At 43.1% G+C, this 15,411-nt stretch overlaps 1 protein-coding gene across 2 annotated transcripts in view; it reads left to right on the plus strand.

Moving 5' to 3' along the window:
* Window positions 1-3,313: 3,313 nt before the first annotated feature.
* The window catches only part of CRB2 (crumbs cell polarity complex component 2), a 35,135-nt gene continuing 23,037 nt past the window's right edge, over window positions 3,314-15,411 (plus strand). The window contains exons 1-4 of one of the 2 annotated variants that reach the window (XM_034067738.1): window positions 3,314-3,451; window positions 3,598-3,746; window positions 3,873-4,244; window positions 13,013-13,714. In XM_034067738.1, coding sequence (XP_033923629.1) covers window positions 4,172-4,244; window positions 13,013-13,714 — 775 coding nt within the window. In that variant the 5' untranslated portion in view covers window positions 3,314-3,451; window positions 3,598-3,746; window positions 3,873-4,171. Of the gene's footprint in view, window positions 3,452-3,597; window positions 4,245-13,012; window positions 13,715-15,411 lie in introns of both variants that reach the window. The other variant, XM_031046492.2, reaches the window with a different exon arrangement.

Consider the following 15,411-nt stretch of genomic DNA (forward strand, 5'->3'; position numbering starts at 1 on the left):
AGCAGTCAGTGTTGCAAGGCACAGTGGGTGATTTCAGACTTCAGGCAAATCTGCTTCAGTTTTGTCCCCTCAAATCCTAACCCTGGACCTCACATAGTCTGGAGATAAATACAGGAATCTTCTGAAAAAGTGCTGGTCATGCATATTAGGAAACATTCTGCTTAAAATGTAATTTCTCTGTAGAACTGGTGTTTTGTTGAGGGGACCTGTGGGTGTCCCAGTTGCTCAGTTAAGGCTGGGTTTCACTGAGGTTTTGTTCACGGTTTGTAGCTGTACAGCTGACACCAAACATGAATTTGAGCTTTGTTGCTGGTGCATCCCAAGATGCACAGAGGTTGCCACAGGATGGCGCCTAATAGCCAGGCTTGCAGGCAGGGAAGAGATGGACCCTAAACCTTCATGTATGGGATACGTATGCTGTGTTCAGTCTTAATCCACTCAGATATTTCCTATTAAATTCTCATAAATAAACTGAATTTTTGTGTATGAAGTGCAATCAGACTGTATTGAGACTGGAAATTTTGTGTGATTTTCTTTTTTTTCCCCATGTTTTAAGAGCACCTTTGAAGTTTTGACTCACAGACAAAACTCTTCCTTCACTCTCCCGATGTGTAGATGTTGCAGTATAGTGATCAGTGGGCTGCTTGGCTCAGTCCTACAGCGTTCCTGGATGTTTCTGGTTGCGTTGGTTTGGCAGCATTTATGATAATGAATTTCTTTTCAACTTTCCTGTTTTCACACAATGGCCTTTGCTTGAGTTTGTGCAGTGCAGAAGGGGCATCTAGTGGCCAGATGGAAAAGTGTGACAGTGCATGCTAAGGGACAGTAGCTTCGGTTGTTACAGGAAAGAGCCAATTTCGGGATGGAGGTTGGACCCTGGAGAACAATTTGCATTGTTCAATTTGGACAAGCAGATTTGTATTCAGTGATGAATCCCAGAAGTGTAAGGAGGAAAAGTGAGGCTCTCCCCTCTGAAGCAGCTACACTGGATATGACAGGAGATGGGAATGCCTTTATTCTTACTAGCTTCTGTCTGTGATGTTAGCTGTCATATCGCACATCTAAGCTGTAGTATCCAGTCTGTGATATTAGGATTATTTTAAGCCCTATGTGAAGAAAGATCGTGAAACTCATGCAAATGTACATTGTTCTTTGAATGGAAAGTGCAGACTGTTTTGCTTAGATTCTTTGCTGTGCAGTTCATTCTGAACTGTTCGTAGAAAAATGTTTAGGATTGTGTTGTGAAAAGTACACAGAAAAGTATAGAATAAGAAGACAAACAGGTTCTGCTGAGTACCCCAGACCTACTTTCTCTTCTTACTCTTAATCCACCTTGCTTACTGCTGCCCCATTTTCATGGCATGCATTTCCGGCTTGCAGAGTTTCTTACCTACTGGCTGAGAATAGAAGCCTTGCTGTTATGCTGGCTTTAAGTCTCTTGTAATGAGTGTTACCCAGACGAAAGCAGCTGTGTCCTTTGGCTCTAGTTTTAATACTATGGTAAAGAGCAGATTATAGTGACGTTGGACTGCAGCGATGCGGAGGTAGCACAAACCAAGGCCAGTTTGGGGAAGGCTTTAGCAAGGATGACTAAGGACTTGGAGCTTATGCTTTAGATAACAAATCCACCCAGTTGTGCTCCTTCTTTGGAAATGTAGTCAAGCCTGACAAATCAGGGCCTGTACAGAGTTGCATTAGGGTCCTTTAATTGGGCTAAGCTGGTTAATACCATGCTAGCTTTTGTATGCCCAAGGGTCCAGTACAGAAATGGTCTGACATTTATACTGGCAAAATCTCAGGAAGTTGCAACCATGAACACTGGAAAATAAGTCCTAATATCCTCACAGGTGGACACTGGATTAAGGTACTTTGATTATTATAAGGAAGTTGGATGTCTTGACTATGTGAGCTTCATTAGCTTGGGTTTTGAGCAATACTAAATGAGCCTGAAGTCCTGGCAGACACTCAGATGTGCTGGCAGTTAGCAGGGGTTGCAAGGAGCAGGTGAACAGTTTTTGAGAGGATCATCCCTCATAACCTGCTGCAGTCCCAGAACTCGCAATCTGTGTGTCCTGGCAGTGATAAGACATGGGAGTCTCACCTCTGTCTGTGGAAGATTTTGGTTGAGAACCATATATACCCTATTGTGACAAAAGGATGAAATGCTGCCTTCAGAAAGGTACCTCTGATACCATGTGTGATGTAACTGATGTATCAACCATGTTATCAGCTCAATTTGAACGTGTCAATGTTAACTTGACAGAAAAACCAAATGAAGACTTCAGAATAAAACTTGGTCATTAACACAGGCCAGACAACACAGCAGAGCTGCACAAGAGCTAAGCTTCTGTGGGAGGATGTCCACTTTCTCATGTGTAGGGATTTGTTGCACTAATTCTGGTTTATGAAAGCTGAGCATGTCCTTCAAGTAGACACATGAGCTCCAAACGACTGTGGATAGGTTTATTACCCAGGAGTTGTGAGGTATTGCACAAGTCAATTTACAGAGGGGGCTGAATTCAGTAGGGGAAGAATAGTGGCTTTTTGCAGTATACATTGTGCAGTGGATTTGTGTGTATTTGCTTTGATTTGGCAAAGGTGAGATGTTGTGAGGATAATTCATGCAGGTGTGGCATTCTGAGCAGAAAGATTGTGCATGTGTCAGTGTTTGGTGACATCCCCTGACAGCAGAAGAGAGTCTGAGGAGAGAGAAATGAGTTCCAGATGGTTGTGGTAACTGGCAAGAAACTAATGCTGAGGCTGATCTTGAGAAAACAGACTGAAGACATCAGAGATGAAAGTGGGGGCAGGGTGGTCCAGATAAGGTTGATAACACATGATATATCATCTTTGGAGCATTCCAAGGCAGGATGGTGAGATGAACCATTTGTTCCTGAATTGCAGTGTTTTGGTGGTGAATTCTCTCGTTGGTGACTGTTGTGCTTTCTGCACTGAAGCTAAAGCCAAAGGCAGTAAATACCTATTTCCCTGCACATGGCCCAGCAGCCTCTGTCTGCTCTGCAAGGATGCTGAGATAACACAAATTACTCATTGTAGGATTGCTGTTGTTTTCATCATGTGCAGCTTAGGTCTGCCTACGCCAGTTCCTTGCTATGCTGCATATTTCTTGTTTAAACTAGGAATTTGTCTGGCATCTTACCTGCCGTCTGTCTAGTTGTCAGTGGAAGGGTGAGGCAATGCACGTAATTCTTATTATGGTTAATTTAATCCAATTGTGATGTGGATTTAGAGGTACTTAGTAGGTCACAGCAGAGTGTGGGCTCTGTCTTTTTCCAGTTACTCTCATAAAACAATGGACACTGATATTTTTTCCCACTTCCAAAGCTAAGCATATGCATCTAAAGATGGTGATATGATTTGGTGCTTGTGTAATGCAGACACTTCTCCTGTTGAGCTCTGTAACTGTTCCTTAGTTGGGAAAAGGATTTGTGTATGTTCTGTGGGTTCATATGTCTTGTGGGTTCACCCATCTCATGATGCATGGGAGACAGAAGCAAAGACAAATGTAGGCTAACTGCGATTGGGATTAACAGTGTGCTTTTGTCTTTTGTCTCATTTTCTCTTTGAACAAAGCAGCTTTGATCAGAAAATTGTGATCCATCCTCATCTGGAGTTCGCTTATAAATATGAGCTGATACAGAAGTCTGCATCTTAGAAACACCCCCAGCCACCTCAGCCCCCAAGCCAGTTCTGAGCTCCTGTCACAGCCATGGAGGAGACACCAGGTTTGTTTTCTTCATTATATTGGGGGAGTTCAAAAACCAGAAAGCAGAAAGCAACACCAGGGTCCTTTTTCCTTTTGCCTGTGCTTTGACTCTCCCAGTTCTTCCCTTTCTTGCTCCCTTTGACAGCCTGTAACTCACCAGCTGCCTGAGCCTGTAAATCCTGCTCTCCTCGCTCTGTGCAGTTCGATCCGTGCAATCCAGGCAGCGTTTTCTCCTTGTTCCAGGAACACGAGTGAAGCATTGAGAGTGGACAGGGACTCTGTCCACTGTGTTAGTGCTAGTCCCCAGTTCGGCGGAGCATGGAGGCAGTGCCTGTAGTAGGGAGAATTCTCCAGAGTTCGTGATGTGGACAGAGCTGGTATTTGCTAGTTTCCACCTACCGTTTCTCCCCAGAGGTTTGTAGAACAGCCACTCTTAGACTTGTCATGGAATTAAGGAAAACTACCTCCGGGGTGTACAGTGCTGCTCTCCTGCTGCCACTTTTCCTCTTATTTTGGGGTAAGTTTTTTGTCTTCTGTGCCTGATTCCTACCCAGCCACTATGCAGTAACTTTGGATCAAATCTGTGACCTGCAAGTGAACAGAATGTCACTCTCACAGTGAGCTTTGGTGCCTGAAAACTTCTTGTCTGGCAGATAAACAGGCATTTCATTCCAGATATGTTTTTCCTTCTATTTACTTCTTGTTTTCTTTCATCTTTCTCCTTGTGCACATGTATATATGTGTTTATTCACAAGAGTTGGAAGTGTGTGTACTTTCATGTGATGAAGTATTCAGCTATTGTAGTAACCTCTTTCTCCATGTAAAAGTTCTGAATTTTATGGTTATGCCCATAAAGAAGAAATACAGAGCTTTGTTTCCATTCTGTGTGCTATAGAAATACATCTAAGCAAAAGAGGAGTGTACCTAGGGGAGTATGTTAATATGCTGAAGTGCCAGATACCTCTGGTACAAAATGTGGAGGAAGAATAGAGTACGTGAGTATTCTCACTTACAGATTTTGAAGCAAGCAGATCCATCCTGAAAGTGCACTGATAGAGGGTTGGTTTTGGTGTTTTCCACATTGAAACTTATTTTATAGCCAAGTAATATACTTGAGTATACTGGGATTCTTCAAGTTCACATGAACATGTCTTTAGGCTCCAAAAATCACCCTTGTATACGATTTGTTATGCTCTCTGAAAAAATAGAGTTCTCTTTTTTTTCTGGGATGGTGCCTGAAGATGAGGCCTAGACATCTGTTTTAGTCGTCTAGGGATTATATGGTCATGTCAGAGCATGTCCAACCTTTTACTGGAAAGTGTGGTTGGAATTGAACTAGCCTCCTTATCCTCTCCTTGGCACTGCCAGGCCAGTATCTGTGTGTAATACTCCTGCTTGGTTCCCACTGAGCTGGGACAGGAGTGATCACTGACATGAAGGAGTAAAGGTAAAATATGGAGAACATGGGGGAAATATGGCAAAAGAGCCTTTTCTCTGCCAGTACCTGCAGAACACTGCAGTTGGCATTCTCTTGCATCAGTTTTTGGTGTTTATGTACTTCCTGAGAGTTGGAGAAAGTTTGCAGCTTTCCCTTTGGCTCCCCAACAGTTTATCTTTCTTTCTTTCTTTCCCCCCTCTGAAGCCTCCCTAAATCTCCTTTGATCACCTCAGACTATGAATATGAAAGGCGAAATATGGTTAGATTTTTGTCTGATACTTCCCCCACCCCCCATCTCTTTGTACCAGTTCCTTTGTCTGGTGCATTCACTCCAAGTGCCTGGAATTCCTCTGGCCACAGGGAAGCAGCAGGACTGTCTTTTGTATCTAGTAACCATAGCTACTGGTTTGGAGTGTGAAACAATTATGGTGGCTTTGTGTTGTGCTGAAGGAAGGCCCATTGCATACATGGTATTGTTCAGGAGGTGGCTGCCAGGGAGCTGGCATGTTTCTGAGGGTTTGTGCTGTTTGGCCATTGCACTGGTAGCTTTTTACTGGGGTAGTGACAGCATTGTTTCCTTTTGGAGTGCAGGTGGATGACACATCTTGATAGAGCCCAGCAAAGCTCAAGGGAAGGGGTAATTTCCATAGGCTTTCTACCTGCTCCTATTTTGCAAGGGGAATTTTTCCAGATGTTAACTGTAAAGAATGGTAGTATTTATGGAGCGTTTGCAGACTTTGAAGGCCATAAGAAAATGGCTTTTCTTGCCCTTGTGAGGCATATGACTACTTTTTTTAATGTCTCATTGAGTCTAAATGCCAGTGAGGCACAGAGTGGTCAAGTTACCTATTCTGATTCTCCAGATGGGCTGTTGGAAGCTGTAACCCTGAGACCCCCTACAGCCAGCTTCACACTGCCTCCACTTGTGACATAAACTCCAGAGGGACAGTGGTACAGACTCTGCATGTGACTCCAGTTTTACTGTCTGGAGTAGGCTGAGAGCTATTGTGCCCAACTTGTGCTCTGAAGGAGATTCTGGAGGGCAGAATGAGTGTCTACTCATTTCTGTTCCCACAACTCCAGCCAGCAGTGAGCAGAGTCATTCACATACCTTTGGCCTGGAGAATGCTTTGGACACCTATTGAGAAGAGGACATGTGCAAACAGACCTGTTTTCTGGCAGTTTACTATCTGCTCTAATGCAGCTCTTGAGATTAGCTCAGAGACAGGGACAGTTTAAATCTTCCTTGCTTCAAAAGGTGGAAACAAGGACATACAATCCTGTCAGCTGTTTTGGTGATTCTCAGTGTATTTAAATAAGAATTGGAAATTAAAGCTTGTGACCCAATCTGGTTAACTGAATACACAGGAAACCCCCTGTCTCAATGTTTGATCTGTGGAAATGGCTGAGAGATCAGAGAATGTGTAAACCATGAAGGTCAGCTTGGAGAAGTGTTTATTAAAGGGGAAATACTGGGTGTCATAAGCACAGAAGATCAAAGGGTTGCTGTGGCAATATATGCAGTGCTGTCATAAAACGTGGATTTATAGCTCCTGTCTTTCTCCAAGTTCTAGAAGCAATATATAATAGGAGTTACATCTTCAAATCTGAATTAAAATAGTGAACAGGTAATGGAAACAAGCTGGCTGGCTACTTGTTCTGTGTTGAGTAAGTTTAATTCCCTGAAGTGATATTTCTGATTAATGCTGGTAATACCTCTGGCCATCATATTGGCACTGCTCAGCGCTATGGATCGCTGCCCACCGTTTGGCACCATTCAGCCATTCAGTGGGCAAGCTGGGATGGAGAGAGCCAGGAATCACGTTCTGCCTCTTTGAAGGGGACAGATACTCTGCATGTTTCACAAGGGGAAATGGAGCTACATCTGCTTGTGCCCATGTTAATGAAAATCTAGTGGTCTAGGCCTTTATGAAGTCTTTATAAATAATTTACACAGTAGACGGTATATATCACTGACATGAAAATCTTCTGTCACACCAAAACTGGGACATGCAAATGGTGTGGTTTGAGGTTTGTTGCTCTCCAGTAATGAAGAAAAACAATGTCAAAAGTAGGCTGGGAAATGATGAGCACTCTATCCATCTAAAACACTAGACAGGAAAAGCTACAATACGAGCTGTGTGCAAGGACGTCACTAGAGGGTTTTAAATTAGTATCCAAACTGGTAGTGGGCAAGATACAGGGTTTGTGTGATTAAGAACTTGACTCTGGGCACCAGAATCTGGAGGAGAATTGAATATACATGATCCTAATGGTGACATTACCTGAGCATGAGATGGGGAAATTCAAACAAAGCTGATGGGAAGTGGCTGTGGGGAGAGGGAGCAGCTGGTAGGTGGGAGCAAGTTACTTCAACAGAGCTTGGCTGGCAGAGGTGGTTAAGCTGCTGCAGCTCCAGGGCTCAGCAGTTGTGATCAAACACTGGTATTTTGGAAAGCTTCTCATGCCCACATCCCATTTTCTCAGGTTGAATAGAGAAGCCCACTGTTGAAAGAGCTATCAGAAGATGCCCATTACCATGTAAAAGGACAAGGCATACATGTTATAGAATATTTTAGGCTAAGTGAAAAACCAGTGCCAATTATTAACATGTCATGAGCTTGTCAGTAGCCTCAGAATTTCCTGGCCTTGTTTGCTGCTGCTGGTGTTCCTAGTAGTAGGTGTTTTTCTTGGGTCTGGGAAGAAAGGGTTTAATCTCCCCATGTCAATAAGGAAATTGGGCTTGTAAATTCTTAGGATGTGTAAAGCCACCTAAGAAGGCCTTATATGCTCCCTAACAAGGACACTGAAGGTACTTCCTAAAGGATTCAATTATATTCAGCCATTACCTTCCAAAGTTAGCAAGGATGGAGAAGAGAGAGGGGCAACAGCATAAAAGCCCCTTTTAGGCCTGTCCATTTTTCCTTCCTGGTGTGTGGTTCCTGGGAACAGGCCATGGTGTGTACCCTTTTGCTAATCCTTTACACTGACCAGAGTAGGGAAAGATCAGCGGAGGTCAGCAGGGATTTACTAATATAAGCACATGCCTTCCTGTTGTCATGGAGACATAACTCTTTCCATTCCTTTATTCGAGTTTAGTAGCTGTGAAACTCTGATAGTTGAGGTGGAGGGGTTCTCTTTCTACCCTCACTATCTTTCTCTAGTGGGAGCTGGGCTGTGGGGATCAGCAGGAGCACAGCCTGGCTGGTAGGAATTGCATCAGGCTGGGGTTTTAGCAGTCACAGTTGAGGTATTACATTATTCCATTTGAATAACACATTAAATATAATAAAAAAACCCCAAACCATCATTCAATTGTCAAAATTGTTCTTCACTATGAAGGAAACAAGTTGATCTCTGGGCTGATAACCCCAATGTTGTCACTTCCTTGTTGGAGTTTAAAGTGACCATTAAGAGCACCTTTATGGTAGTTATCAGTGAGGCTCTGGGCATCTCCCATGAGGTCAGGTGTAACCCAGCCCGAGGGCATCCACCCTCCATCCTGGTTTCCCAGGACTTTGAAAGAACAAACTTGTGAAAAGCAAACCCAAAAAACCAGAAGCCAGTGGATAACACTAAAGCAGTGTCTCACAAGTGGTGAAGTAATAAATGATTGAAGCTCCTTGTCTTGTGTATTGTCTTAGTAACTCATTGTTGGCCTCTAATAAAACCTTTGGCCAGCATAATGTCAGGATGGAGAGGGGAGGCTGTGAAAAGTTACTTCAATGCAACTCCTGTTGTGGGGGAAATTACCACTGACATTTCACAAGTATGAGATAATGGAGAACAGATAAAGTGGGGGTGGGGTGGGGGGTGGTTTGGTTTTTAAAAGACTGAAACCTTTCTTCAGCTCTTTGAGACCCTCTTCCTCCCACGCTGCCTTTGTTAATTCCCACAACTCTCTGTAAGTCCAGTGCAGCAGCATCTTGTCCTGGGATACTGAAATAAGAGATACCTCAGAACCCTGGGACAGAGACAGTGAACTGTTACCCAGGGGATCTCGCGTTGCCCAGCATCTCATTAATTCCTGTTTTCTCATTAATGGTTACAAAACTTGCTGTTACAACTGCCCTTTGAAAGATCATTTACTAAAAGTGTAAAATGCTTAAATCATGAAGGCAAAGCCTGGTAATGCAGCTTGTTTGCCTTACACTGATGCAAAAGGTCACAGGCCTCAACTTTGAGGCAAAATCTCTGTCAGCTACCTTTAAAGTGTAAAACCAGACCCACCCTGACAGAGCGCAATGAATGCTTTATATGCAACTCTGGGAGCCTTTGAAGTCCCTGCTAATCCAACCCTAAATGCCTGGAACATGTTCTTCAAAGAAACTGGAGTCTTCTCCAGTTTCATTTTAAGGTAGGGTTGCAGGATAGTATGACTGTAACATATTTTATGGTTGTTTTCCCACTTAAAAACATCACTGATTCATATTTGTGTGATTGGTAAAGGAAAAATCCTGAATGTCATTGTTAGTCCTGCAACAACTACTTCTGTGGAAGACTGTAAACTCTTTTGTCATTCAGTAATTTCTTTGACCTGATTTTCACCATTTTAATTGAACAGCATTGTCTGAATTACACATTTTCATGATTGATGTATTGTGCAGCAGGAAAAAATTATTCACTGTGCTAATTAGCATTTGGTGTGTATTTGTATGCTATTGACAATAATAATCATTAATCTATTCCAAAGTGAAGAGGAATTATTGTATCCCCTAGGGCTGATGGATGAAAATAACAAAACCAGAGCTAAAAGTTCTTTCTCAAGCTAGGTGGTGATCTAAGTCTTTGATACCTTTTTAGTCTACTGCATTCTTCAGACTCTGCATTCAACTTCCTGGCAGCATCATACGTGGGATGTACTCAGTCTCAATCCTGAAATTCCCCCTTTCTGACATCATTTTGTAGCAAAGTCTGGTTTGAATTTGTGTCTCATCTGTGGAATTATGTAGCCAGAAGTTTAGCACTGCCACTGAATGAATATTAGAGTTATGCTATATTTACACAGTTTTATCCTTGGGAAATACTCCAGTACAAGCATAGGCATGCTATATATGTCATTATATGACATAATCTTACAGTTAGTGCTATTGCTTCTGTAACCTCTACTGAAGAGGGCAAACGTGGGTGATTTTCTGCAAGCTGCAGTTCAGAGAATAATTTGAAGGTATTTAGACATTATTTTATTCCTTGTGATTTATGCTGCAGTCTTCTCAGCCTGCTCCATGTGTGCCTTATGAGCAGTGTTACTTCAGGATATTTGTTCAAAAAAGGAACATTTTCCTCCAAAATGAGGTCCTGCTGAATTTACCACTTTAAGATGTAACTAAGATAACATTTGGTTGTAGAAAGTAGCTAAAACTAATAGAGTAACAATGCAGGAATTGAGCCTTTCTCAGTCCTGTGTATAACCAGTTATTCACCACTTATTACAAGTACACGTAACTAGTTAGCCACTGGTGTTGTTCATGGTCATAGCCAGTTTAGAGGAGATTGGAGTTCTCCCTGTTACTATTCTACTGTTCTTTGGTAAGCCAAGAAGGTCTGAGACGTTCTAGGGAAGCTCTGTGTTTGCTTGTCTTGGTATGTGGAGTTCACCCCAGTTGTGTCTACAAGTTTCTGTATGACTATTGGGCCATGTATTTGTCACCAAATTTTGTTGTAATGGACAGACATTAATAACCAATACAGGTTATTGAGCATTGCAGTATGGTGAACCAGAATAGCAGAGGAACAAAAAGGTATGGCTCTTGTGAAGGAACTTTGGAAAAGACAAGAAATAGCAAAGGGATTTGATGTTTATCTGTAAGAAGCATTTAGACTGTCTGCTTAGGGTGGAAACAGAACAACATTCATGTAGCATTTGAAGTTACTCTAGCCTGTCTACACCAGCAGTGCTTGGTGATCTTTTGAAAGGTGAATTTCTTTGCAGATTTCTCTGCAAATCAAAGTCTTTCCAAACCTGCAGTGGACTTGGCCTCTGTTTTTTTATCGGGAACTGTGCTCCTGACCTGAGGAAAGTGCAGCCTGGGGCTGGTTACTCATTAAGTGTACAAAGGCTCCTATCTCCTGCCCAGTAAAGCTCTTCTGTGGAATAGTTTCCTGGGTTCCCACTCTAATTGCTAAAGAGATTCCAGGCAGATTCCGTCATCCTTGTTTTCTGCCTGACTGGGAATCTGAGAATAAAAGGGTCGATGGCAGAATAATGAGATTGCTGGACAGTGCAATGCTCAGTGGCTCTCCCCAGCATCACATGAGAGAGGAAGGGAGGGGTGGGCCTAGAGATGAAGCTGGGAAGAGAAAGGGCTGTCTGAATCCCTGAGCACCCTCCCCCCCCATCAGCGCTGCCTCTTAAAAGAAGACTTAGGAACTCTATAGTCTTTTGGTGGGAGGAATTTGGGAGAGGTCAGGGTAGGGGCAGGCTTTTGTAAACTAAAGTCTCCTATAAATCCCTTTCAGGTTCTGAAGTTGGGTGCCTCCACCTTCAGGTACAAAGAGACTGAGGAGCTGATGGGGCAGTGAGTAGTAGGAAACCACTGACACTACTGGGTGTGTAGAAGGTGCACCAGAGCAAGGCAAACATGACAAAAATAGGCTGGGATAACGATGGCATGAATGAGAAGATGTGTAAGGTCAGCCGAGAAGTGATGCTGTGGTGTGTGATCCTGGCAAATCCTTAGCATGTCATGTTAAAACATTTCTCAGCTAGCAGTGGTGGACCAGGGGCTCACAGTTACAGAAGGCAGCAAAAAGGGCAAAGAGCTGCTTAACTGGTTTTGGGCATCCAAACCCAAGGTAAAATGCTAGAGATAGCTTGACTTCCACTGCTAGGCAAAGTCAGCATTGTCTCACCAGAAGCAGGAGCTATTTCTCAGATACCATTTGCTGCTATTTCATGAGCTTTATCTCAGCTTTGTGGTCATTTTTCATAGACGTTTTCAAAACATCTGCTGTATAGCTTGCAGAGTTACTTCCAAGTTTGGATGTTTCCTAACACGCAGGAATCAGTCTGACGTATTTTTACCCCAGATACATCTCTCTGATGTAGCCTGGAGTGAATAGGATTTAGGGGAATCTTAGCATTAGTTGCTGGTATCTGGGTATTACATTGTGTTTTGGCTCTGCAGATACTGAGAGTTTGGACCTAAAATGCCATAGGCAGAGTGAATCTCATCAATTTCTGTTCTTCTTTGCTGTTCTCATAACACCTAAAAATTCCCTGCTGTGTAAATGTACTTGTCTAACCTGCGAGAAGAGGCTGCCTGGGCAGTGGTTGTCAAACTTTGAGCTGCTTGATGTAATCAGAAACTGTGAAATGTGTCAGTTTGGGTTGAATTGTTTGTGGCAGCATCTTCAAATCACTAGAGGATTAGCTGAGGAAAAAAAGAAGTATCTCCAGAAGGAGCAGGTGAGACAGTAAGAAATACTGTCTGCCTCACTGGATTTCCAAGCACAAGTCCTATGCCCTACCAGTGAAAGGGATTATTGAAGCTTACACGAAGTTCATCTCATGCATGGATATAATGTGATAAGTTTCACTGCTCTCAGAATGCCTCATGGATGAATAAGCACAAATAAAATAGTTGGTTTGTGAGTGCCTCCTAAAAACCAGGCATCTGATCATCCAACTTAGCAAGAGATTCCTGATGGCTATCATATGAAGGCATGTTGTGTTGTCTTCTTTATAGTAAATATTTAATTCTCCAGTGACCTCTGCTAATGGCTAGAACAGCCCTTTGCAACGTGGAATTCGGGTGGGCAGTCTCTAGCTTGTATGTAGTGATCAGCAGAACTTTCTTCTTTAGGGCTACAAATGCTGGCTAACAAAAAGTATCTTTTCTCAACAGGAATTTCATCCTCTGAAAATGGCAGCAGCTGTTCCTCATACCCCTGTGAAAATGGTGGGAGCTGTCAGGATTTGGAAGTGGGATACAAGTGCACATGCCCTGTGGAGCCTGTAGCCTACATGGGCATAAACTGTGAACACCTCTATGATGCATGCTCTAAACATGAGTGTACTGCCCACATGATGTGCAACAGCACTCCGGGACTCCTGGAATATGACTGCATCTGTATGCCTGGCTTCACAGGTATTGATTGTAATGTTAATATTAATGAGTGTGAGAGCAACCCTTGTACAGACCCTCATTTTGAATGTGTAGATAGCATAAATGGCTACACCTGTAAATGCCAAACAGGACTGAATGGAGAAGGCTGCCAAACAGAAAGCTCTGTATGCTCTAGCCACCCCTGCCTAAATAATGGGACATGTGTGGAGGGTCCTGGGGACTATACCTGCATCTGCCAGCCTGGCTTCACCGGGGCCAACTGCAGAGACAACATTGATGAGTGCACCTCCAACCCCTGCCAGAACGGAGCCATCTGCAGAGACAGGGTCAATGAGTATAGCTGTTTCTGTGTGCCTGGGTTCCAAGGATACAACTGTGAAATAGACATCAACGAGTGTGCATCCCGGCCCTGTAGAAACAATGGCACCTGCCTCAATGAGATGGATCACTATGTGTGCGAGTGCATCCCCGGCTACACAGGTACCTTTCATGCTCATGTACTAGCCGGGTGGTTGGGTTACGTCTCACTGTTCATGTAGTTCCACAATTTGCCTGCTGCTGCTGTCTTGTAGAGTTAGTAGCTGTCCTGAGATGCACAACTCATTTCCGAACTGTTTGGTAGTATTGTGTGTGAATAATGGTGCAGGGCTTGTTGCTGTGACTTCTGGCCAACAGTTCAGTCTTTGATTTCCATTGGATGGCATGGATGTTGAGAGACATGGATCAAAGAGTGGAAGTGGGTGGATTATGTGAGACTTGAGTACTAGATGAAAGTAGGTATGATTACCTCTCAGTGTAAAATTAAGCGAGACAGACAAGGAAAGAGATCTATTATCAGGAAATGTATACTTAGTGTTTCCAGGTATAAGGTGTCTCTGCCTATCTGGCCTGTGGTTCTTTGTCCTGTCCTGGAGGACTTCTCAAAGGGAAGTAGTCTTCTTGGGATAAAATGGCTTTTAGTTGGAGATTTCTTTTGCAGTTCTTACACAATCAGTGAATGTTTTTTTGGCATGTGACACAAGAATCTCTTTTTGGGGCATCTGTGCTAATGGTAACTCAGAGTAATTTACACCTATGAGTTATCTGTGAGGGAAGCAACGAGGTGTTCTCCTTTCTCCAGTGCTGTTTATCGGAGTGGAATGCAATTGTGCTGCGCCCACGACTGCCTGGTACCACCTAGCACATGAACTTTCCCGGCCTTCCTTGGTGTCACAGGCTTAAGTGCTTCAAGAGTTAGGTTTCTGTGAAGGAATGCTGCTGATTACCAGTGGAATGAGAAGTTACAACATCAGGAATGCAGCCCCTGATGCTGACTCACTTTCTGATAAGAATTAACAGAGATGAAGGAGGAAAAAAAGCAGAATTTCAGTGTAGGCCTTATTACTACTACTGATCTCAAGTACCAAGTATAACTGTGTCTTTGTAAATCTGTTTCTATTTTATCTTTAGGCTGAATCCTCAATTCAGGATTGTGGGATTCCCCTGCCAGGGAAGTGATAAAATGACCCAGGCAGCTGGAGGAGTTTGTTGTGTTCCAGGTTATTCTGATATGAGGCTTTGCCTTACGGTGCTTCCTCTATTCTGGCACCATTGGCCAGCAAGTTGTTTCCTGCTGCTTGCAGCTGGAATTTGGGTGAAGGAAGTTTTGCATTGGTATTGACAGGTTTGAACCAGCAGATTAGGGGGCCCACATTCCACCAGGATTAGGATGGCCATGTCCACTATGTGGTTAGCCTTTCACAAGAAGGGGAGATTAGATGGATTGGCAGGTGCCATTGTAATGACTGAGGTTTGGAGGTGATGTCAGGCACTGGACAACTCAGAGGTGGAATATAGTATGGGAGGGTAATTGCATGGAAGTCATACAGGAGGTCTTATTCTTTCAGGGAAAGTTGAGACTTTGGACAAAAATGAGTGACTTGCTGTTGTTCTTTAGTAGAATTGAAACTAACACCTTATTTTTAATAGCACTTCATAATAAAATTCCATACTAATATCTAGTATCACTGTAGTTAGTGTTTTGCACTGCTTTAATGCTTTTTTTCCTAGTATCTCAAAGCAAGTTATAAATACCAGCTAAACAAATGCAACAGCATTTTGGAGAAGCAGCTAGAGATCACTCTTCCCATATCCAAAATGCAGCTGCCTCTGGTGTAGAACACTGGATCTGATTAATA

Source organism: Melopsittacus undulatus, chromosome 11 (assembly GCF_012275295.1).
Source record: "Melopsittacus undulatus isolate bMelUnd1 chromosome 11, bMelUnd1.mat.Z, whole genome shotgun sequence".
Lineage (NCBI taxonomy): Eukaryota > Metazoa > Chordata > Aves > Psittaciformes > Psittaculidae > Melopsittacus > Melopsittacus undulatus.